Raw genomic sequence first — 25,296 nt, forward strand, 5'->3', positions numbered from 1 at the left:
TTCAAAAAGCTTTTATCTCTAGCCCGAGTGCTCTGCTGCACAATCTGCGAAGGTGAGACAAGTACATATAAATAAAGATCTTGCTAGTGACTGACCTTCTCCTAACCTTGCCATAAGATTCTCTCGCTTGGTATATATTTTGTTGGGAAGACAAGAAATGTGGAATAAAAAAGTTTTTCTTCTCTTCCGATTGGAGGTCTCAACTAATTGCTGCAAACTTTTTGAATATCATTAGCAAGTTACATAGAAGTTAATGGGTTGATATCTATAACAGTGTAATTATATTTTCAGAAATTAAATATAAGCGTAATAGTAAAAATAGAGTCGCCTGATGGCACTGGCATCCGAAATCTTACTTATTCTCACAAAGAGGAAATTATTGAAGATTATTTCATTGTATGTTCTAAAGCATTATTAACAAGAAACTAGCCGAACGGCCGCTATTTACGCATAAAAAAAAATAAATAATTGGCGCGTACACTTCTGTTAGGTGTTTGGCCGAGCTCCTCCTCCTATTTGTGGTGTGCGTCTTGATGTTGTTCCACAAATGGAGGGACCTACAGTTTCAAGCCGACTCCGAACGGCAGATATTTTTATGAGGAGCTTTTTCATGGCAGAAATACACTCGGAGGTTTGCCGTTGCCTGCCGAGGGGCGACCGCTATTAGAAAAATGTTTTTATTAATTTTGCTTTCACCGAGATTCGAACCAACGACCTCTCTGTGAATTCCGAATGGTAATCACGCACCAACCCATTCGGCTACGGCGGCGGCTATTTACGCATAATACATGGAAATTTATGCATCTGCACCTTTTCTAAGAGATGGTGAAGAAGTACCAAACGCACCTTTGAGACACACAGCATAGCGATCCTTACAATACAACAATGCAATCTCCGGAAGCTAATAATATTGCTTTTGTTTTCGAAAAATCCGCGCTGGTTCGCTTCATGGTTGATTTTGGATATGAAAACTAAATTTAAAAAATGTAAGCGTAAACGTAAAAAATGTATGCAGTTACCAAACTAAATTTAGTGCCTCTACAGAAATCAAAAAAAGTATGAAATTTATGTTAAAATATTTGTATAGTTGTCCTCTTCAATAGGTCCCATGAGTTAAAATGATTTACTACCTAATGAGAACTTGTTAAATGTGCACGCATTCCCCAACCGCCAGCTAATATTTCATGCCGTCCGAAATGCGAGTACTTCCAATAAATCTCCGCTCAGTGGAAAGGGAATTTCGATTCTGCTGCAAATGCAATATGCAGGCCAAATGTGTATGTGTGTAAGCACGCACACATACATATATGCGCATATGTTATAATACGTATTTAATGACCTAAATAGTATATGCAAAACGCCAGTGCAAACATCGAGTGGCATAGGGATATGGTTTACTTGTAGATGTGTGGGTTTAAGTGCATATTACAAAGCTTTACATTGGTGCTAAAATCACTTAATCATGACTGAATGTGCGGTCTGGATGTGTGGTGAAGGCGAGCATATGTACCAAGCATATGCGTGTGTGTGTGTGTGTATTTGCTTTGGTACAAGCACTCATATAAGTAAAGCCAAATATGTGTTTCCACACGCGAGCTTAAGAATATGACTTAAATAAATCAAATGGACACGAGCATGCAAGCTTTTGTGCGCTTGCATAAGCGGATAAGTAAATATGCAGATGGACATCTTCCTCAAAACGATTTAGTAAGTTTTCTACTTCACCAACTGGTACTTTATGGAGGAATTCAGCCTAGTTACAAAGTGACTCGAATTGTACTAGTTGAAAAATGACCATTTAGAGGTGTATGCAAAACAAAGGTTTTTGTATTATTTTTGTTATTTTTATTGTTGGAATGGAAATATTTAATAAATTTTATTTAGCGCCAGGAAAACCAAAATGTTGCAATAAGTAAAAATATACAATCGCATTAAGTCGACCTTTAAATTTAAAGATGAGAATATATGTTTTGAAAAATTGCCCTTCCTCTATAGGTGCAATCAAATTAAGTGCACAAGAGCTTCTGCTTGTTTTCGTGAATATTTTAAGCACAAAAATTACCTAACGAATTAATAATTATTTCATGAAAATTGGCTGAAATAATATTATGCCGATAAGCGTTGCCTTTTCTCCAAATTTCATGGTACTGCCATTTCTCTATACTAAAGCTGTGTGAATAAAATATTAAAATATTGATGTTCACGGTAATATGCTTGAGAAGTATTTAATGCAAAATTTTTTTTTAAGCTTTAAAATGAAAGAGTTGCCACATATATATAAAAAAAAATTAATTTAAAAAAATCCATTCTCTTCTTCTGTTGAACCTCTTTGTGGAAATTAGCATAGTATTGTTCATTTTCACGGTAACTAGCACTGCATTTAAGGCATGGTGCTGCCACCTAATTTAAAATTTAAAATTAGGTATAAAATAAAATAACAGAATATGGATATAAAATGAAATGTTTAAAAAAGTTTCAATGTAAAATAATTTTTGGGTGAAGTTTCCATATAATTTTCTATGGAAAAATTGGCGTATTACCAAACCTTATTAAATATTAGAAAATGAGTATCAAACGGAAGGGAATTCAGAAAATATTAACACAAAAATATTTTCGGGTAATTTTTATTAAGCAAATGTGATGGATGGTGCTGCCATCTGGTTTTTAAATCAAGTATTAAGTGAAATAATAGAATATGAAGTGAAGTTGCAATTTAATTTTTTATCGAGAAACTGTATTAAATCTTATATACTGGTGCAAAACGAAAGGAATTTGTGAAAACTTGAACACAAAAATATTTTTGCTAAATTTTACTGAAAAAATATAAATTAATTATCGAACGTATTTAGAAATGAGATCAAGACAAAATGTATTTAGGCAAGCTTTAAATTAGAGATTTTCTTGAGTGACATTGTTTGCCAATCTTATATATAAAAATTAATATTTGTTTGCTTGTATGTAATTTTAGAGTTGCCAAGTCAATCATCGGATTGCAATGAAACTTCGTCAACTTATTGCTTGCGATTGCCGGAAAGATTTAGGCATAGTAAAATTAATTTAAAGAAAGGGGCGTGGCACCTCCCATATAAACGAATTTCTTACTATACATATTTACTGAACCATTCGTTTCGGAAAACTGAAATTTGGTATAAGCACATAAAATATTAATACCTTAGCAATTCAGAAAAGTGGACGACATTTGTAAAGGAGGCGTCTCCATATAAATCAATTTCTTATTATTGTACAGCTTCCAAACCTTTCATGGTAGAGTATTAAGCTTTCGCAGAGATATCTAAACTATGAATGCCTTGATAACGCCAAAAAGGAGATGATATTGGTAAATAAGGTGTGGCACTTCCCATACAGACCAGTTTTTATAATTACATAGCTTGGAAACCATTTATGGTAGAGTAATAAAATTTCACATAGCTGTATTATAAATCAATACCCTAATATCTATGAAAAGTGGGCGGTATTGATAAAGAAGGCGTGACATCTCCCATATAAACCAAACTTTAAATATTGCATGATTTCGAAATAATTCAATACCAATGTTTTGGTATTGCCGAAAATAGTTGAAGGCAGCACGACGAACAAAAAGTAAGTACTGAATTAATCTTACAACTGACCTGCACACTAATTTCGAGCTGGACACTAATTTCACATGTTTTCCAAATTTCATGCCATCTAATAATTTTAAATGCCTTAGATTTACTGGTGTATCGCCGCACAAACTGTCACTCAAAGTAGGCGTAGAAATTATTTTATTGCGTAATATTAGACCAACACGATTAAGTTGTTTGGTTGCACCATTTTTTTGCCACATCCTCGCTACTAACTTGTTTAACGGTTAATTACAGGATGGCTATATACCTCCTAATTAGGTTGTTGACGTCTAGGCCATTCAGATGTTCAGATTCTCGAACTGCGGTTTGTCCAGGATTGACATTCTCTCCTTCCATAGGCCAGGCTATTCACAGAGAAAATGAGAATTGTTTCCTTTTTCTCCGGTCGATTACAACTGTGGCAGTATGTATTATCAGGGATAGCCGTTTTGGCTGATTTTGCCCCGGTATACCAAAAGTCAGGTATGACTGCCGTGAGTCTCCAGGTGTCCCATCGTTTCGTGTTTATCAATGTTAATATTTGTTTGAGGTAGTAAATGGGCCATGATGTTCTGCTAATTTTGCACGTCGTCTGGTCTCTCCATCTACAATCGCGTTTCGGAGGTATTTTGGGAAAATTGTTTACTTGATGGCCCCATTGAAGTGAATACCGATTCTGCTAGAATGTTATTAATGGCAGATCCTGGTCTTGTCAGTTCATCTGCTTTTTTGTTACCTTCAATGTTCCAATTTCCCGAGATCCAGATTGAGGTAACGTTATGGTTTTCAGTTAAGTTTAGAAGTTGGATATCCGAAAGAGTAGCGATATCGCCCGTAAAAAAAGAAATCTGCGATTAATAGCCTGCGAGCATCCCCTATTACATGTACTTCTCCTTGGAGGGCTCTGCTAGTATTGGGAAGATCCCCAGAATTTTCAATTCTATGTTTCTGAGAGTATATACCCGCTTCATTCGCTCATGATTGCTATTTTCTCAATATGTATGCCTATTGGAATAACGTGTGTCAGTGGATTGAGAGCCTCCCTAGGACATGATTTGATTACACCGACCGTTATTGAACAGGCTGATCTTTGTACCCTAGTGCTTTCCACCAAACTACCGAATCATACGATAAAATTGGTCGTACAACCGCCTGATCAAACCATAATGTATGCTTAGGTTGAAGACCCGATCTTCGCCCAAGCATACGATACTGGTCGGGGAATGTCTGGTCTCTCTCTCGATTGCATCAGAATTCTTCGATACAAAGATAATTTGGGTACCTGGTCACAGTGAAATTGCTGGAAACTGCGAAGCCGACGAGCTGGCCAGACAAGGGACCTGTGAGGCGGTGTGCCCGCGAAAGGAGAGGATCGGGATCCCCTTGACAACCTGCGCTCTACTCCTGCAAGGATGGGCTTTGCACCAACTCAGCGTGCGCTGGGTAAGTACACGAACGTGTAAGGTCGGAAAGTCCGTCTGGCCACGTTTGGAGGTGTTCGAGGGATATTATGAGGATGACAAAATCGCATCTCTCAAATTTCGTGGGCATCCTCACGGGGCACTGCCCGCGGGGCACACATGCCGTGAGACTCGGAATTACTTCGAGTCCTTTTTGCGTCAGCTGTATGGAGGATGAGGTGGAATCATCTCAGCACCTGCTGCTTAGCTGCCCAGCTCTCGCGGCACTAAGATTTAAGCATCTTGGTTCTCTCTTCTTTTCTCCGCCTGCTGATATAGCAGGTCTTGATAACAAAAACCTGATGAACTTTATCAGGAGCGTAAAGAGGCTAACACAACCGCAGACTAGTCACCGTTCATAGTCCACAAATACTCAACCCTCCCTACCCCTTTCCCTTTCGTCCTATCGCCCTTTTCCTTCACCTCTTTTCCCCTTCTTGCAATCGTATTACAAAGGATGAACCAAACTTTTTTCGTCCAAGCGGGCCCCCTCTCTGGGCAACCATCACTACCTAACCTAACCTATCCAACGTTTACAGACATACATATATAGCAATTTCTGCTTTCCTGACCCGTTCTTCGACGATTATGCAGCAGATGGTTTCAACTGACCGCTGCTCCCGATTCGATTTGTATGCCGTATGTCTACATGCGATGCATTCTTAAACTGCCGAAGATACATTCATACGGCCTTAATAATGGACGGAGTGATGCATGAAGAAAGTTTAAGCGTATAACGGTGGGAAGACAGAGCAGATTGTTAGTAGAAAATCGTTTTTGAAACATTCATTTATCAAGTTTCATTTTTTTTCAACTAGTCCAAACCAGGTGATTTTCACCACAAATCGGACTAGAATTTATTTTTGTCTATTATGAACTAGTACAATGCGATACAGCGGTGGGCTAGCTGGTATAATGCTGATGAAGAGGCAGACAATTGCCATTTGGTTGGACAAAATTAACATTCGAAATGTGGATACTAAGAAGACCACTGGAAACCGTCCGTGTCTCAAACTCAGGGATACTTCGAAGAGTTAATAGCGAAAAAGAGGTTCTAAGATGTATTAAACACAGCCAACTTGGCTCATATATGCCGAAATTAAATAGTCTCCTTCAACCTATACTAAAAGAAAAGATTTGAAGGAAGACGAGGCATGAGAGGAAAGAAAATATTATTGAAGAAGCGAAATATACGTCAATGGATTGAAGTTCAAGATATTGGACATCTCTTGGAGTTAGCCAGAAACAGACATACTTTCTCAAATATTGTAAAAAATTTATAAATTTGTATTTACACATTTTATTGTAAACTCTCTTTTTTGACTATCTTATTTAATATATTTTATTTTTATGCATTTGATTTTATGCATTTTATTCTATACATGAGCGCTTATATTCGGTAACGAATAGCAGTTAAAGAAGAAGGACAAAATACCTGTTGCTAGCATTGAAAAAAGATACTAGACGAACTGCTAAGCAAACTGCTAGGTAAAGTAGTTCAGCACTGGTTGCTTTGACTGCAGAGTTTGTATGCGCAGGTAACTATAAAAATATATGTATGTGTGTGTGTACATCTTCCAACGTATTTAGCTCTGTTTGTTAGCAAATATTTATACTGCATACACATGAGTATGCCAATGCGCAGACACAGCTACAGACACACACCGCCTAAACCATTTCAGCAGCTCATCTAAGGATCCAAAATATGGTGCGACAATTAATCGTTCATCGCGCGGACAATTGTGGTTCTACTGTGAACGCATAGAAGTTTGAATATCCTACAATATCATGACATAAATTCTAGTTTCACTATTTATTTATTTAGTTCCCTGTTTGCTAGCCTATTTATTTGTGCTTTCAGTTTTGGTTTCGGTTTCAGTTTCTGTGGCAGTGAATAAACTGTCTTTGTCCTCGAATTTCTTGCCGCCACAATTACACTGTCTCGGCTGCTTCGCTCTACTTTAGTGTGTAATAAATTGCCAAATTGTGTTTTCCCCTCGGTCAAATAGTGGTCCAGAGACACAAATACTCGTATGTGTCTCATAAATATTTGTAAAATAGACAAGAAGTACATGGATATATTTACTTTTATGTTTGCTCTCTTTGAACTATAGTAGGTTTGTGTGTGTGTATATATTGTGTAGTGTGTGTATTGTGTGTATGTGTTTGTTGTGTGTATTTGCTTGCCAAGTAGACAATATGCTTTTGTTCATTTGTTTGCCATTTCAATTGTGGTGAGTTATAATAGCCTTTGTTGGCGTGGTTGCCCATGTTTCCCTACCTCTCTTACTTGTTATCTTTTCCCCTCGCTCTGTCATTCATCGCCTCATCTGGTGGTTTGTGAAATTTGTTTGTTCTTTTATTGTCCCTAAAAACAATAAAGTGACTATCTTCGCACCACAAAACCACTAGCGGCAAAATGGGCTGCTAGTTGGTTATGCGAAAAAATATTTGCCAACTAACGCTCGCTTGTTAACACATGCATACATACATACATACATACATACAAAAGACAATACACGTGCATGCGAATACGTACACACATTGCTGCTTTACCCAATTCACCAAAGTTTACTAGGCTGGAAAGAATTCGATGCGTTATTTATAGAGGTTTTAATTGCAGCCAAATTCTAACGAAATTAAACTCGAACGAACTCTTAACCGGAATGCTTTAAGAATTTTGAATTCAAATTGAATTTTTTTTTTTAATTCAAAATGATTTCAAAATTAAACTCTAAGCAAAGTCAGTTGGAAAGTATTGTGGCAAACTTGCTATTTATTAATAAAATTAAATGGAGATTGAGAAATAAAGGATGTGAACCACACCTAAACGTCAAGCTCTTTCCTGCACTTCATTTGACATTTTTCAATTTCAAATTAACTCAATTTGAACTATGGAAAGATACACAATCGAGCAACGTGTTAAAGTTATTCAGGCTTATTATGAAAACGGGCGTTCAAATCAAAATGCATATCGCGCACTTCGTGAAGAAAATCATCTTCAGTGATGAAGCACATGGTCACCTCAGTGGATTCGTCAATAAGCAGAATTGCCGCATTTGGGCGAATAATAATCCAGGAGTGATTGCCGAAAAATCAATGCACCCACAAAGAGTGACTGTTTGGTGCGGTTTATGGGCCGGCGGCATCATTGGGCCGTATTTTTTCCAAAATGAGGCCGGTCAGGCAGTTACTGTGGATAGTGTTCGCTATTGTGAGATGATAACGAACTTTTTATGGGCCGAATTGGGAGATATGGATGTGAACGATATGTGGTTTCAACAGGACGATGCCACTTATCACACAGCTAACGAAACAATGGCTCTTTTGCGCGAAAAATTTGATGGCCAAATAAACTCACGTCGCGGCGATGTCAATTGGCCGCCAAAATCATGTGATTTGCCACCGTTGGACTTCTTTCTTTGGGATTATTTGAAAGAAAAGGTGTACGTCGATAAGTCAGCAACAATTCAAGAGCTAAAGGATAAGATAATCCGGCACATTAACGGCATAGAACCTCAATTATGCCTCAGCGTCATCGAAAATTTAGACCATCGGATGGAGGTGTGCCGCCGAGGCCGGGGCGGCCATTTGGCCGATATTTTATTCCATGCGTAATTGAGCTATACCAATATTATCATAATAAAGAGAAATGACAATAATTTCTTAAAAACATTGTATTTTATTCAAAATCAACACCCTTTATATTTCTCAAATAGCCTTTACTTAACTCTTTTATAGATTCTGTAAAGAATTTAATGAATTTGGCACTTTAAATGGAATCATAACAAATTTTTTCCAATAAGTTTCTTGATTTTATTATTGAGCTCCAATTTTAGATTGAATTCTGCCAGCAAAGACAGCATGACTCGATAAATTTTAACAAAAATTTGAAATTATTTAATATGAATTAATAGAAACATTTGGGTTAGCAATTTTATAGTCTATTAAATTTTAGTATAGCAAAATGAAACGTTTAAATTTTTCTAAATTCTCGACGATTTTTGATAATTTTTTCCCTTGACGATTTTGCGAATTTTCTCCTTATAACGAATGCCCGATATTTTGTTGGACGGAGAAAAAGCGAATCATTGCAGAGAAAAAAATATCAAAAATCAAAAAAATTTCAGCGACTTCAAACTTTGATTTTATTTAATTAAAATTTAATTTATTATAAAACTGCGTACCCAAATTAAAAAAAAAATAAAGTCTGATTAAAAATTTGGGAATTTTGAAATTCAAGGGCCTCACCTCATTTGAAATGGTGTTGTTTGGGTGTTTCTTTAAAAGCGCGTAAAACGGAAACGAAAAAAGGTTTTCCATTTCTGTTTTGAATATTTTATTTTTCAATCTATTATTAATAAAAAAAATTAAAAATAAATTTTGGGGCCATACAAGGTACGTTCAAAAAGTTGCCGGCCTAAAAAACATGGTCTTCACATGAAGAATGGATCTAGATATAACCGGTTCTATTGAACTGATTTTGATGAACTAAAACTTAAATGACGTAGAATTGATGTCGTTACGGTACGAACTACGATTATTCGGAAACAACATTTTTTTAGTATATTTTTCGGATTTCTAAAAGAAAAAAAGAGTTAAAAATGGTTTTTCACATTTAAACGTCCGCCATTTTGTCAAATTTTATTATTTTTTAAAGATCGTAGTGCATATTGAGCAAGCACGTTTTTGGCGTTTTGATTTCAGACACCGGTGACTCCCGGAATGCATGTCGTTAGCGACATCCCTTTTTCTAGAAGATCATATTTTGAAGGCTGACAACTTTTTGAACCACCCTCGTATGAGCAAAAAAATTTTTTTTATTTTTTAATAATGCATAAAAAAATAAAATATTGCAAACAAAAATAAAAAACTTGTTTTCATTTTCGTTTCACACGCTTTTGAAGAAACACCCAGAAACCCCATTTCAAATGAGGCGAGAACCTTAAAATTTGTCTTATTAAGTTTTTTGACACGATTTTGTTTGGTGGGCATTCGAACTCAAACTATTTGCTTTTGCCAGGAACTCGCACATTACTCTCCTTCACTTTACTTTAAAAATCTGCCATGTGGTTCACTCTAATGCCTTCAAAAATGTATAAATGCCTCTGTAACTTCAATAGCAAACCCAAAATCTCTCTTGTTTCTCCTTGCATTCTCGTTTTCTTGCCTTCCCATTATCTTATTTTTTTGGCGCGGGTGGAATTGAAAAAGTGCAGTTGGCCGCTAAAATTTATGTTTTGGTCGTTGCCAGGCATAACTCATCGCTACCGCATTATTTTCACATTATTCCGACGCATTCAACCAAAATGAACGGCATTTGAGCAAAAAAAACGGAAAACAATTTTATTTTAACGGTCATGTGTGGCGTTTGAGGTCTCTTCCGGATGTGCTAAGTTGTATGATATTATATTATGAGAGAAAGTCGCAAAAGGTGCTTTATTTTTTCTCAAGTGGAAAACTAGTTTTAGGATAAATATATTTTTTATATAGCGACAGCATTTAAGGAAATGGGTATGTTGCCCTTAGTACCTGAAATATAATATAAATGTGACAGCCACTTCCACATCATTTTTGCTGATGTTAAGCCCATCTGAGTTCCTGGTCACGTAGACATTACGGGAAACTGTTGGGGGAATAAACTAGGTAGACAGGTGATCCGTGAGTTGGTTCGCCTACGAAACAAGAGGCATCTCCTTGACCACCTTTGGTTTAGAGTTTGCCTGACATGAAAATCTGTCCTATAATTTTTTATGCAGTATTTTAATTTAAGTATTTTAAAATAAATAGAGAACTCCTGCATACTGTAATTATATTTCTTATTACCTCTTACTTCTTAGTTCTTTTGAAATGCAAAATTTCGCGCATATTTCCGTCAAATTGCGGCTTTTTATTTCTAGAATTTTTAGCTTCAATAAATTTGCCTCCATTTTCTTATACTCACACAATTCACCATGGGCGGTAAGAGCGATGCGGATATAGCAACTCCAATCAGCGGTCCAGCAGAGCCTTGCAGCAAAGCCACAGCCACACCTGTGCCAGAAGTCAAAGCCCAACAAACGCCCATCCACAAGGAGCGTGCATTGCCTCTGCAAGCAAAAAAAAAAGGAAAAAAATATATATATTAAAAAATACGAGTAAAGGTAAAAATTAAGTAGAAACCTGAGTAGAAAAAAATTCTTGCTTAAAAATCTGCCAAATGAAAAATTAAAATCTAAATAAAAATTAAAATTAAAAACCACCAGTCATAGCTCATTCTTGCCGGCAGCCAAATCACACACCAGCTGTGCGCCCACTTGAAATGTGTTGACAGTTTTTATTTATCTGGTGTGAGGCGGACGCAAGAAAACTGAAAAAATAGAAAATAAAAAAAGTGTGAGAAAGGCTGCGTCGGATGTGCATTTCAAAGGCCAACTTAAAAAGTAGGTACAAATTTCCAAAGGTGTAAAAATGTCCCCACCAGGTGGTACCATTTCAACCTAAGTATATTTGTAGGGTTCAGGCAGGCCACACTTTTGCCAAGTTGGCTTGTGTGACTTTGTCTGTTTTTGTTGTGTGCAACTAGGCGCAAAGTAATAAATGCCAACACATTAACATTTCTAATATGGCACTGTTCAGTAGTAATCTGTTGTTCTCTTATGGTTGTTGTTGCTCATGGCTTTGTCAACATACGACCACATAATTATTCACATCTACGCTGATGTCACTCACCCAGCCACTTCCATGACAGCTACTAAGTGTGAATGTATGTGTACCACCACAGCAAAGGCGACGGTGATAAGGGAGTTAAGTAAGCACTCGGCCCGTGACAAGCACACCGCAATCAGCGTTGACAACACTCTAACGGTTATCAAATTAAGTCGCATTAAGATAAATGTTGGTGGTTTTCATGTGTCAGCGTAATAAGTCGACGAAATTAATTTGTTGTTGGTTCTAGCGAAGTGCGGTTGAGAAGCCAAAAAGTCAATTCTCTATAAAGTCGAATGTGAATAAGTAGAGGGAACTGATTGCCTTGTATATACATTTAAAGGACTGCAGAAACGACCTTTGAGGCTGCCTGAGCTGGTGTTATCAGGAGAAGTAATTTCGGTACGGAAGTCTTCTGCAAAATATAGCACAGACTGCCTTTAAAAGGATTTGCTTTGAACTCAAGTAGGTAAAAATAAAATCTATAAATAAATAAATAAATCTTATTAAAAATCAAGCTAAGAAAGAGAACTGAAAACAGTAAAGAGTCGCAAAGCGCTACTTTTTTCTTATAAAACTAGTTTAGGCGATAACCAACTTAATAAAAAGCTTTTACTTGAACACAGATATCTCCAATGAAAGGTTAATTCACCGCTGGTAAAATTTTAACGATTTTACAAAAAAAACTTGTACATCTTGATGCTCTAATTGCATTTCTTGATGACTTTAAATTATAGTTTATTTGAAAATGCATCGAAACAGGTCATTTAAGCAGGAGGTCATTAAATCAAATACAAAATATTTCCTAGTTAAATTCGGCTGTGACATTCGGAGGACAGAAGTTCAATTTGAAGTGGTTTTATAAATCATTTTTCTGATAAATTAATTCCAGGTTAGTCCAAAATTTCAGACCATTAACCCCCAGGAAAAAAATTCGCCTCTCTGGCCTAGTACCGTCCTCGGCAAAGTAGGTCTGGGAGACATCCTCATTTATAATTAAAAGTGCTACGTGTTGAGTAACCTGTTGGACAGTGTACTCATGAGGTAAATTTTAACTCCAAAAAATATTAAAAAAAAAATAAAGAAACATGAATAAATAAACAAAATTAAAAAGAAAACTAGTAAAAAAATAAATCCTGAGCTCATTCCCCTAATGTGTTTAGTATGTAGAAATAAAGGATAATATATTACCGAGTTTGGCCATCAGCTATGCCAAAAAAGTAATTTCGAGTAATTTCGGCTGCCACGTCACCGGGTACTCGACAGCAGAATTCTGCCCGTTCATTCCACACGTATTTACACACTCATCCAAACAGAAATTATTCACACGGCAAGGAAGTTTTATTCGTTGAGTTTTTTGGATATCACAAACACAATCTCAGTTTTTTTGTAAAAACTGCTGTCATGACTCCTGTTACGTCAGCCAATCAGCTGATTCTTTAAAATTGGACGGTTTGCCACGCCTCTTAAAATCATTTCACCACTTAGTAAAGACAGCTTAACACAGAAATAAGTATGCAGCTTCTATTGGCTCATATTCAAACTTCACTGGTGTCTTATATAGGGTTTTTTAATAAGAGGTGTTATTTGGATATTCAAAGAAAAATGCTATTTTTTAATATAAATAATCGGTTGTTTATTTTATTATAAAGAGAAAGGTATGTCGTTAATAGTGGAAAACAACATCAGGCAAATGACTTCCACGACCACGCTTATATATCCTTTTCATGCATTTTTCCACAACCGAATTACAAAGTGGCTGCCTTATGTGTATGTCTTCGATAGCCTCATTCCATCTTTGAGGTCTTGCATCGACCCTGGGCTGTTGGCGTAGACCTTCTCTTTCACTTGGCCCCAAAGAAAAAAGTCACGAGGTGTTAAATCACAAGATCTCGGTGGCCAAATGTGATCACCTCTTCGAGAGATGACACGGTCCGGAAACTTTTCCCGTAAAAGATCAATGCTTTCGTTGCTTGTGTGGCACGTGGCACCGTCTTGTTGAAAATAAACGTTGTCCAGATCAATACCATCCAATTCCAGCCATAAAAATCGTTAATTATCTGTCGCAATCCATTCACCTGTAACACCTGTTATTGGAAAACACTTTATAATCTGAGAAGCTTGCGGCAGTGGACGAATATTGGATTGTAAATGTTGCCTATTGTGGCCATAGGCAGGACTCATTGCAGTCGTTGCTTATTCGTTCCCACAATGATAATAAATTCAGCAACCAACCTGATCAGCCTATTCAAACTGTCACTAGATGCACTAGTTTTGAAACAGCACCAACAATCCCTGCGTATTTTTTACAGGAATTATAAGTATAAGCGAGTGCTGTAACAGCTGAACTGATATTTGACTCTGGTCTCTGAGCTCATCGTGCAAGTCGTAGCTCCACAGTTCGACAACTCATCACCCTAAAATTCAATTCGTTACCCTAAATACTAAAGTGCGGGTGGCCGCCGTAGCCGAATGGATTGGTGCGCGACTACCATTCGGAATTCACAGAGAGAACGTACGTTCAAATCTCGGTGAAACACCAAAATTAAGAAAAACATTTTTCTCGCCCCTCGGCAGGCAATGGCAAACCTCCGAGTGTATTTCTGCCATGAAAAAGCTCCTCATAAAAAATATCTGCTGTTCGGAGTCAGCTTGAAACTGTAGGTCCCTCCATTTGTGGAACAACATCAATACACACACCAAAAAGGGTGTACGCGCCAATTATATATATATAAATACTAAAGTTCAATTTTCAGGTACCAACATAAGTTCGAACTTGCCTAGCCTAAATTTAGATTGCAGAAGAATTTATGAGCAGGTGCGAGTAACCTTCAGTGTTTTTAGGACAACCTGACTCTCATTGAGCACACCTATCGATTATCCATACCACCCTTACTCAATTGTCCGTTCGACATCACTAAGTATTGCAGAACTTCCAATTCAAAAATATTCGCCGTTATACCCAGGACAATCTCTCAAAAGACACAGTAGCATTTTGAGGCAGTTAACCGCCCTATTTTTCTGAACTTCGGAGAGATTTCTCTAGCCACAAACTGGAGTTTGAGGGTCGTGCCAGAGCAATCTTTCTAACTAGGTAGGATTAGAACGTGAGGAAAATCTGCACCGAAACTGGTACCTCCGTCTTCACTGACGGCCCCAAGATGGAATCGAGACTTCAAGCAGGGATTTTCCCTAAATCGGCCAATTTATCTATATACTTAAAATGACCGAATACTGCTAGTGTTTCTCAGGCAGAAGCCTTTGCGCCATGCAAAATGCTAAGGGAACGTGGGAGCGAGGGAGATATTAATATTTGTTCCCATAGTCAAGTCAAGTCACGATCAAGACTCTGACGATGCCATGGTGTAGATCAAAAATAATTAACTTCAGTAAGGAGGAGATCAAATGTCTTGGGTGTGCAAGTAACATTTCTCTGATCAGGGTTACAGAACATAGGAACATAGAGGGAAATAAAATTGCTGATGAGCTTGTCAGGAAGGGGACTGCATTGGTTTCAAAGACCCCCTACCCGGTCATCTGTATCCTTTTGATTGTAGTTAAAGGGGAATCGCAAACTTATTTCTCAGGAAAGATGGAACTCCATATCCTTATAGGCTATTTCGAAAACTCTTTGGTCCTAGTGCAATAGACGGAGGATTCAGAAAATTCTGAGCCCCCACGCCATTCAACTTCCAAGCTCTTAGCTGTGTTTACTGGTCCTTGGATGATTGGCACTCACGCGGAAAAGCTAGGGTTACTATTGAACCCTAATCGCAGAAGCTGTGGGATCTTTCAGAAAAAGAGGCTGTTGAGCACCTTCTCTGTAAATGTCCGTGTTTGGCAGCTAGACGATTAAGGTGACTGGGTGCTCCTTACTTCGACAGCCTGGGGCAGTGTGCTAACTTAAATCCCATCAATCTTCTCCATTATATCAACAGTTCTGGCTGGCTGTACATATCTGCCTATTGGAGGTCTCAAATTGGTATCAAAACGGCGCTTTAGTGCTACTTGGGTAGAGGCAGAGTGGTACTTCAACCATTCACTTATTGTACCTACCTAATACTCAGTGTATGAGAGAACCTTTGGTTTTCCTCTAAAAATTTAAGTAGTAAACAAATTGGAAAGGAACTCACATATTGTCTAAGAGATGAAACCAAAGGTTCGGTTTTTTTGTAATAAAGGGTGTTTAGTCAAAATCGTTTGTAACCATCTTTGTCTAACACACGCCAATCATTTCCTGCTTCCTTTTGTGGTTTCCATTTGACTTTTCCACTTTGCGCTAGCTTTCATTCGTGTTCATATCTTCTCTTACTTTTTTTTTGTTGATTCAATGTCCTTCTCTCTTACGCCGCCTTCAACGAGCCTCGTGATTACATTGTCGTGGTTATATCACACCATTCTTCGCAAATTGTCAACACCTGCTGTCACAGCACTCACAGCACACTGAGGGGCTCGTTACTGTGCCAACAAAAAGTAGTGGTTCTCGTCAACTGCAGGACATTTGCTTTCAGTTCGGCAATGTACTTTCGCTGGCTGTAAAAAGAAGTGGCTTGGCCTTTGTTTGATTTTAACGGAACTTTTTCATAGTATTTTCATTTTCCTCTATTGTTGTCAACAGCAACAGCAGGCACCTACTGCTGTCAATTTCGGCTGCATTCAGGCAGTTATTCGATTACTAATTTAATGCTTCAGTATTTTGAGGAGGAGAATAATGCTTTTCTAGGGCTTTGTGTTTTACGACATTACTTTAACTTCCTGCTAAATCAACTCGATTTTAGACGATTTTTTACCTTTTTAAACTTTTTGATCCTCTTCAAGTGGAAGGCCTTCAAAGGAAGTGTTAATGGGCAATTTTTGTAATTTTTTCCGTTTTTAACATTTCCTTTGTGAGGTTTGGGTTTTGCGAAATGAAGTTGGTTCCCTTTTAAAACGATTTTATTATAATTAACCATTGATTAGAGATTTTTACATTGTTCTTCCAAAGTTAAAGGCCTTCGAAACATCATCTTTCACTTAAAATTTCTGTAATTTTTTTCTAGTTTAATTTTGCTTTCCTTGTCATTTTTAAACCTAAAAATATGTAATCAGAATTTTTCTCGCCTCCTAGTTGCTGTTTGTCCCACTTAACTTTGCATCACTTTGCTGATTCTTTATTTATTCAAACAATTCCTGCCTAACATTAATTAAGTGGCAAATATTTGCCCGAGATTACATCCTGGTGTCAGGCATTAGAAATCATTCCACAGCACCGCCAAATGTGCTGACAATAGCAGGCTCAGTGTCATTTGCTATTAACAGTTTTTGTTTTTCGGCATTTGTTTCTTTATTTTCATTTACTTCACCCTCCGCTTCCTCAGCTCCTGATAGGATAAGTAACAGTGCAAAGCAAAGCAAGACACCAAGTCATCAAAGCACGCCCACACTGCCTAATGCCGCTCGCCTGCTGTGCGTATTACAGCATTCGTTACAGTCAAGTAGTTTTTGTTTGTCAGTGATGTTGTGTTGTTGTTGTTGTTGTTGTTGTGGTTGGTTTCGTTAATTAACTAATTTTGTAAATTTCGTATTTTGACAGCTGACTGTCAAAAATTGGCAATAATAAGCGTTAGTAGTCACCACGTCAGCACTTAATTAGCTTAACTTCAGTGAAAATGAATGGAAAAAGAAAACAATAAATGGGTAATTAAATACAAAAGTAGACTGGTGGGCTTAGTGGGGAAAGTTAATGAAATGTTTAGTGAAGTAGGGAATGCTTTTTTTTCTTTGACTCAAATTGAGCTTTGAATGATGTCAAGTGTTAGAAATTGGGTGAGTTTTTAAGTTGCTTAGCACCTACTTACTACTCTTTAGATAAAAGTAGACAGTGGGTCACTATCAAACTGTGTCTTGGTTGTTAATAATTAAAATAAAAATTCACATACACTTTAAAGGTTTTTATCTTCCAGATTTTACTATAATGAGACATTTACCTTGAGTTGCTCACGTTTTTTGTTCTATACGAAGTTTCAGAAAATTGTTTGTCCCTCAGAAGCTATTTTTAAAAATTTTGTTTAAATTCTTTACTGGTCTCAAATTTGTGGTGTGCATCTTGATACTTTCCCATAAATGGAGGATCTGAAGAGGAACTTGTACCACCTCAGAATGGCAAATGATTACTATGAGGAACTTTTTAAAGCTAATTTTTAGGTAATTATGTAATTTTTTGAGCAATTTTTTATAGGAAGTTTGTATGCCCATCAGAGTATTTTTTCAAAAATGTCTTGAGTGGTATGTCTCATTTCAGATGATCTTTTTTGTTTAGCATGACATTTTTGGTTTTAAATGACCCTTTAAAAATTTGAGTTTTCTAAATGGTACTTTTTTTTAGATACGCTTTTATACGAGATTTGAGAAAATTGTATGCCCCTGAAAAGTAATTTTTCGAAACTGTTTGAGTTTTGACGTGATAACGTCTTATAATTCGATTTAGCCGGCTGCACGCACGAAAAAATGCTTCGTTATCTTGCTCAATCGTCGTTATCTTGCTCATGTGTCGTTACCTTGCTTGAACTACAAGCGAAAGCGCGGAACGAACGATAAAGAGGCACAATCGGCCCCGCGTTCGGCAACGTTCGACATCTGGCTCTGTCCTACGTGAGTGAGCATATATATGTATGTATATGCGCATTTGTATATAAATTCACACACTTGTATTTGCATATGCCTTCTTCCTGTGTGCATGGTAATGAACCATTTCTCTGTTGAGAATAGGACGATGATAGAAAAAGTAGGAAATGAAAGGGAGTGTTTCGAGTGTAAAGTTTCTTGAAAAAGGCAAATCGATGATGGTGCCTCTTAGTGTTGTTGACTTATTAACGTCTGATGCACAATCGAAATTGAAGATATCTTTCATGAATTTGATAAATGTTTCGTAATTTTTCACTAAAAAGTAATTTTTCAAAACTTTTTGACTTTTTTGTTTTAGATTTTTTATTACACCTCTGAGAAAAATGTATGTCCCTTAGAAATAATTTTTCAAAATTTTTTGGAAATGTGTGTTTTATTTTAGGTGTAAGAGATTTCTATGTTGCTTAAGTTAATTTCAGCTTTTTTGTTTTAATTTTTTTTTTATTTTAGGAGTTCATTTTTTCAATTTTTGTTCCTCTTTCCAGACTTGAGTAAATTTTGTACTCCCCAAATGTTATTATCTACAATTTTTTCTAAAGTTATTTTTATAAATTCTTGTACTCCTGTTACGAAATTTCAAAAAGTTCTGTACACCTTAGAAGTTGTTTCTCAACATTTGTTTGATTTGATTTGTTATGTTTTTAGTTGTCTATTTTTCATTTTAGGCAATTTTTTATAGCGAATGTGAAACAAAAAATTGAAGCCCCTCAAAATAATATTTCAAAAAATTTGTTTTAAGGCTAGATTTTATTTTCGATATTAATATTCACGTGTTGTGAGGAAATGTTATACCCCTTAGAATTTATTTCTGAAAATTGTTTGATTTGTGGTGTTTTTTTTTGCTTGTTTTTTTTTTTCTTTGGAAATTTTTCGTAATAAATTTAAGAAATTTGTATCCATCTCTAATATATTTTGTATTTTTTTTCTTCTTGATTTCAGCTTAGTGCTTTTTTAATATTTCAGAAAATTTTGTACTCTAGGACATCAGTTATTTTTTTTTTTTAAATTTTTTTATTGCATGAGCTGTTTTTTATAAAAAATGTGAGGAAATTTTCTTACTAGATACTGGTAAAAAAGTTTTTGCATTTTCGTAAAGTACCATTCGCACAAATAGGCAGTCGGACTGACACGAATGCATCAAAGACAATCCAGACATTTTACAGGTTGGTTAGAACTTTTTGAAAGCGCCGCCTATTTATCAGTAGTGGAGCATAAATTTATAAGCAATTTTATTCTTTAATTATTAGCTTTACTTTACAATGGCCAAACTAATTGGTTTATGAAAGAAATACCAGCTGCCTGTTATTTTTCGATGTTTCGATTAGTAAATCTGATGGTATTTTTGATTGAAAGTTGTAATTGTGGTGGCATTTTTGGCATTTTTGGAATGTATGGACTGCTTGTACTTGAATAAATTTGGTCTATCCAAATCTAAGTCGGACTCGGCTGGTAAGCTCGTCAGATAAAATGCTGAAATACATGAATGATTGAAGGCGGTACAACCTTGTTTGAGGCTGTAAGTCATTCGCTCCTTGCGTTGGCTGCTTTGTTGACTTTATGTAGTTTTTTTTATGCTGATTTAGGTCAGAGTTAGAATATAATTCACAAGTATCGCTTGCATTGGACTCTTGTATGCAAGCTCCTTTGTCAGCATTTTTACCCTCACAAATATGGCCCAATCATTACCCCCGGGGCGAACACCAAACCACGCAGTGACTATAAGTAGATGTAGTGGCTCTTCGTGTATAACATGCGGATTTTCAGTGACCTTCTTTCCACACTCTCAGCTAAGCGCCGAAATGTTTCCCCAGTTGGCACTACTCGATTAGAAAATCTTCGTCGATATTCACACTGCGCCAACACCACCGACCGATTATTGGTAAAAGAATCGCCTCAATTATTCTACGCACTTGCGGAGCATGGCGCTTCATTGCTTGTCTTTTTGTATACAATAGCTGCACATAGGCGTATTTCAGTCCAAAAACCGGTCAAAATTATTAAGTGCTTTTTTCACATACATTTATTAAAAAAAACACGTTTATGAATCATAATGACAATATATTTCACATTTAAATAAACAATATATCTATTTCACACTTACTTTGTAAGTTAGTGATAAACGGCATATAATTAAAGGTTTCTGATTTTTTTTTCTAATATAGCACTTGAATAAGCTGTGACTTAATATTCATCCATTGTCGGTGTAACCGGAATCAGGAGTTTCTTTGCCTTTTCAGAAAACGGCTTTTATTTTCTTTTATATTTCTTTTTGCAGCGGCCGCCGTAGCCGAATGGGTTGGTGCGTGATTACCATTCGGAATTCACAGAGAGGTCGTTGGTTCGAGTCTCGGTGAAAGCAAAATTAATAAAAAAAAAACATTTTTATAATAGCGGTTGCTCCTCGGCAGGCAATGGCAAACCTCCGAGTGTATTTCTGCCATGAAAAAGCTCCTCATAAAAATATCTGCCGTTCGGTGTCGGCTTGAAACTGTAGGTCCCTCCATTTGTGGAACAACATCAAGACGCACACCACAAATAAGAGGAGGAGCTCGGCCGAACACCTAACGGAAGCGTACGCGCCAATTATTTATTTTATTTTTTATTTCTTTTTGCTAGTGCAGCTCAAGAATGGGTCAGATGTTCAGAATATCTCCGTTGCACTCTACTCTAGAAAATTTTCTGGGAAAAATCCAGGCGGTATTTTCCAAAGTGTTTATTTCTGGCCTCGGCTGCCTCTTCTGATAGCTGTCCAATTGGGAAAATGGCATGAGTGATCACCATGGCACCGTGTATTAATACCTTATGGAGTGTAGGAGGCATTGGATGCCAGTCATACAAGTATGTGTAGAGTTTTGCTTTAATTTGTGCATATCTATCAAACTTAACAGGATCTACATCGTAGCCGCTTGAAATAACTTCTAAAATAACTCTTAATCGCTCTATAAGCTCTTGATTGCCAACGTTGGTGTTACCATAACCGGCTTTCGGAATGTCAACAAGGATACCCATTTCTTCTCTGAAACGTTTTTTAAATTTTTTCTTTGGTTTCCTGCAATATTTTTTTCGCGTCTTTTGATCGTGCTTGCCATTTTTTAATGTTAGCTTATACAATAAATGCAATAGGGACTCGAAGAAACGAATTCTAGCATGGAGAACATTCTTTCTGTCTTTATAGGCGACATTAAAAAAAAATTGTCATAAAAGTGAGAACAAGTGATTTTCGCCAAGAAACCTGTTTTTGCAGCGAATACTTTTAGAACTGAGAAAAAAAAATTGTGGTCATGCATTGTGGACACCTAGTTAAAAAACCTAATATTTGCTAAATTTTAGTAAAAAAGAAATATATATATTACTATTTATTAGAACTTAAAAATCCTCACTTCGAGTGCAATCTTGAAACTAAAAAAATATATTGTTATCATAAAGTACATACCATGCCCTTCCATGCCAAAAAAAATTTTTCGTTCACTTTACAAAACAAAAGTACAGATTGACGAGAACAAAGATGTTTGGTTAAAACAATGACTAGGTTCCAATGGACAATGCTCAGGCACCAAACGCTGGGAAAATTCTGGCGTCTGTCTGTTACTTGATAAACCGATTATCTACCTTCAAGAAGATTGTTTCTGTGATGAGATTAGATATATTTCTTTTTCGACTTATTTTCGACCGGCTTTTCCATACAAATACTCCTATGTGAGATGTCTAGATTACAAGTGTCAAGGATGATTGACGTGTGACGCCATTTGCAAAAATTATACATCTGCCGTTCGGGTAATTAGTTTTGCATAATACTGTTTAAGTCTCAAGTGTCTCTTGTATAAATTGGATAGAAGTAGAAAAAGAAATTAAAAATAAATAAATTTGAAAATAATCTATGCAAACAACTTCGTCTTCGATTTCCACTTAACATAACCAAATGAAAGACAACTCATACTTTCATTTGCAATAATTCGTAAGATAAATGCAAAAAACCGCAAAAAATATAATCAGACAAAATTCCATTGCAAAACCCATAAATTAGCGATTTTGGACTAAGCTCTTACGTGTCACATTTTCGAATGATAATCAAAGTGATTAAAATGCCGGGCAAGTGTTGTCTGCCATTAATTTGCGCTAATTGCTCTTAAACCTCTTGCAATACACGCACACACACATACATATACAAGTATAATAAATACACACACAAAGGCCTATTATGGCATACAAAGTAGTTAATTGTAATGCAAAAGCCATTCAAAGGCAAATAAATTCAAAGAAAAGCGCGCAGCCATGCAAACCGAAACCATCCCAGCCAACTTTAATGCTTTAAAGCGTTTCTATTGTAAAAGAAATAACGGAAATAAGTGTGAGCGGATTTTAAACACTTTCCACTGCCTTAAGCTCAATGACTTTAGAAGACTTTAAAATTTACTGCTGGCGCATTTAGCATGAAAGATCTGCTCCCAAAGCACTGACGAGTACAAAGGAAGAAAGGGGCCAGGCTTCGCTAATATTTATTCGAATTTGCTTTGAGCTTTTTATTACTCTCCTTTATTTGTGTTTGAAAGTAGAAATTTGTGTAGGCACTTCGCTGTGACAGATCGGCTAAAGCAGCTTAGTGGAGTAAAAGTAATAAATTATTGGCAACTAATTCCTTGAGACGCATTTACATTCAGCTATGTCCATGGAGGTTGGAGTCTTAAAGAGGGCATGCTTTAAAGTGTATAAAAGGGGCTTGAAATAATATTAATTTTTTTGTTTTATTAAAATTAATCACCAATTTGTTTTTGCATAACTTTTTCCCTAATGAAAGGAAATGATTTAGAGAGATGGAAATCTTTATTTTTGCATTTACGCGCTTCATTGCTTGTCTATTTGTATACGGCAGGTGACTATTCCACAAGTGTGAAATATGATTGACGTACGACGCCATTCGAAAAAATTATAAATCTTCCGGTAGGGTGATTAATTTTGCACCACCATTTATCTGAAAACCAGAAATGCATGGTGGGTTAGATATATGAATAAATAGCACTCAAGCAGCTCTGGGCTGAATTTTAGAGCTGCCAAAGAAAAATTTATTAGGTCGATTATTAGAGAAGTATGTACATATTTTTTATTTAAAGGGTGATCAATTAAAACAACAAAAATTCAAATTCATACCTTAACCTTCATTATTTTTGTGTTGAACCATTCATGAAATTAATTTTTTAAAGATAATCCCTTTCAAATGTTAACCGCAACTGCGTCGTAATTCAGCCATCCGTACACATCAATTTTAAATGCCTTACTGGAGTACTTCGGTGGGTATTTCATGAATGACTTTAGATTTGCTGGCTTACAATGCCTCAATTGAAACTGATTTATCCTCAAAGCATTTCAACATTAAATACCCCACAAATAAAAGTCCGAAGATGTCATATCACACGAGCTTGGTGGCCTACACTGGTCCAAGACACGATAAAAATCTCTCACCGAAACGACAACGCATTAAGTCCATTGTTTCACGGGCTGTATTGCAAGTAGCATCGTCCGCCGTCTTGTTGAAACCAAATTTCGTGAAAATCACGGGCTTCAATTTCCTGCATCAAAAACTGTATCATGGCGCGATAGCTTTCGCCGTTCACTGTTACACTGGCGCCAGCCTCGTTTTTGCATAAATATGGGCCAATGATTCATCCAGCCCCTAGGCCGCCCTAAATGGTTGTTTTCAATAGATGCAATAGCCATGTTGAATGGCTTCGGGTTGCTCTTCCGCCCAAATATGATTTTTCGCTTATTGAGGTAGCCATTAAGCCGAAAGATTCGTCCTTTATGATACCATTATGAAGGAGGTGAGGTGAAAGGGAAAGACCGATGGGATGCAGGGAGAGGGCGGGGAGAGGTGGTGATGGGATGGCTAGGAGCGTGCGGATTACGAACGATGACTATGTTTGCGTCAACCGCTTTGTGCTGCTGATGAAATTCATCAGGTTTTTAATGTCAGCGCTAGATATAGGTATAAGCAGGCGTTGCTAAGAAGTGAGAGAGAAGATGCCTGGATCTTAGCCCCGCCAGAGCAGGGCAGCTAAGGAGAAGGTGCTGAGATGATTCCACCTCATCCTCCATATATCCAGCGCAAAAAGGACTCGAGGTGACTCCAAGCCACACAGCATGCATTCCTCGCGCATTGTGTCCTGTGAGCGAACCCACTAGATTAGAGAGCTGATATTTTGTCAGCCTCAGAAGCTCGCCCAAGCGCCTCCGGTCCACACGTGGCCAGAAGGATTTCGCGACCTTACACGTTTGTGTACTTGCCCAGCGCTCGCTGAGTTGGCGCGATGCCCATCTTTCCAGGAGCGGACCGCAGGTAGTCAGGGGGATCCCAATTCTCTCCTTTCGCGGGGAAATCACCTCACATGCCCCTTGTCTGGCCAGCTCATCCGCCTCACAGTTTCCCGCAATCTCGTTGTGACCAGGAACCCAGATGAGTCTGATGTCAAAGAATTCGGACGCAGTCGAAAGTGAGGTCGAACATTCCTTGACCAATTCCCAGTGCACCGTCATAGACCCGAGGGTCCTTATGGCCGCTTGGCTGTCGGAGTAAATATTTACTTTCTTGACTGTTAATACGCATGTGACCAGCTAATCAGCTGCGTCCTTGATTGCGGCTACCTCTGCCTGGAACTCACTGCAGTGGTCCGGTAACATGAATTTGAGTCTGATGGGGAGCTCCTCGCAAAAGACTCCTCCGCCAACCTTTTCTTCCAACTTCGATCTACCCACGAACAAGTTCTCCAGGCCCTACCCCCAAGTGTAGCCCTCCGTCCACTCTTCCCTTGACGGAATATGAGTGGCGAAATTTCCGCTTCGACTAAGCGAGGGTACACAATGATCTGTTGTCGGGGGGATGAACCCAT

At 37.2% G+C, this 25,296-nt stretch overlaps 1 protein-coding gene across 1 annotated transcript in view; it reads right to left on the reverse strand.

The window, feature by feature from the left end:
- The window catches only part of LOC129249266 (uncharacterized), a 207,860-nt gene that overhangs the window by 65,495 nt on the left and 117,069 nt on the right, over positions 1–25,296 (reverse strand). Inside the window, exon 9 of the mRNA XM_054888975.1 lies at positions 11,010–11,154. Coding sequence (XP_054744950.1) covers positions 11,010–11,154 — 145 coding nt within the window. The remainder of the gene's footprint in view (positions 1–11,009; positions 11,155–25,296) is intronic.

The sequence above is a fragment of the Anastrepha obliqua genome, chromosome 5 (genome assembly GCF_027943255.1).
Source record: "Anastrepha obliqua isolate idAnaObli1 chromosome 5, idAnaObli1_1.0, whole genome shotgun sequence".
Classification (NCBI taxonomy): Eukaryota; Metazoa; Arthropoda; class Insecta; order Diptera; family Tephritidae; genus Anastrepha; species Anastrepha obliqua.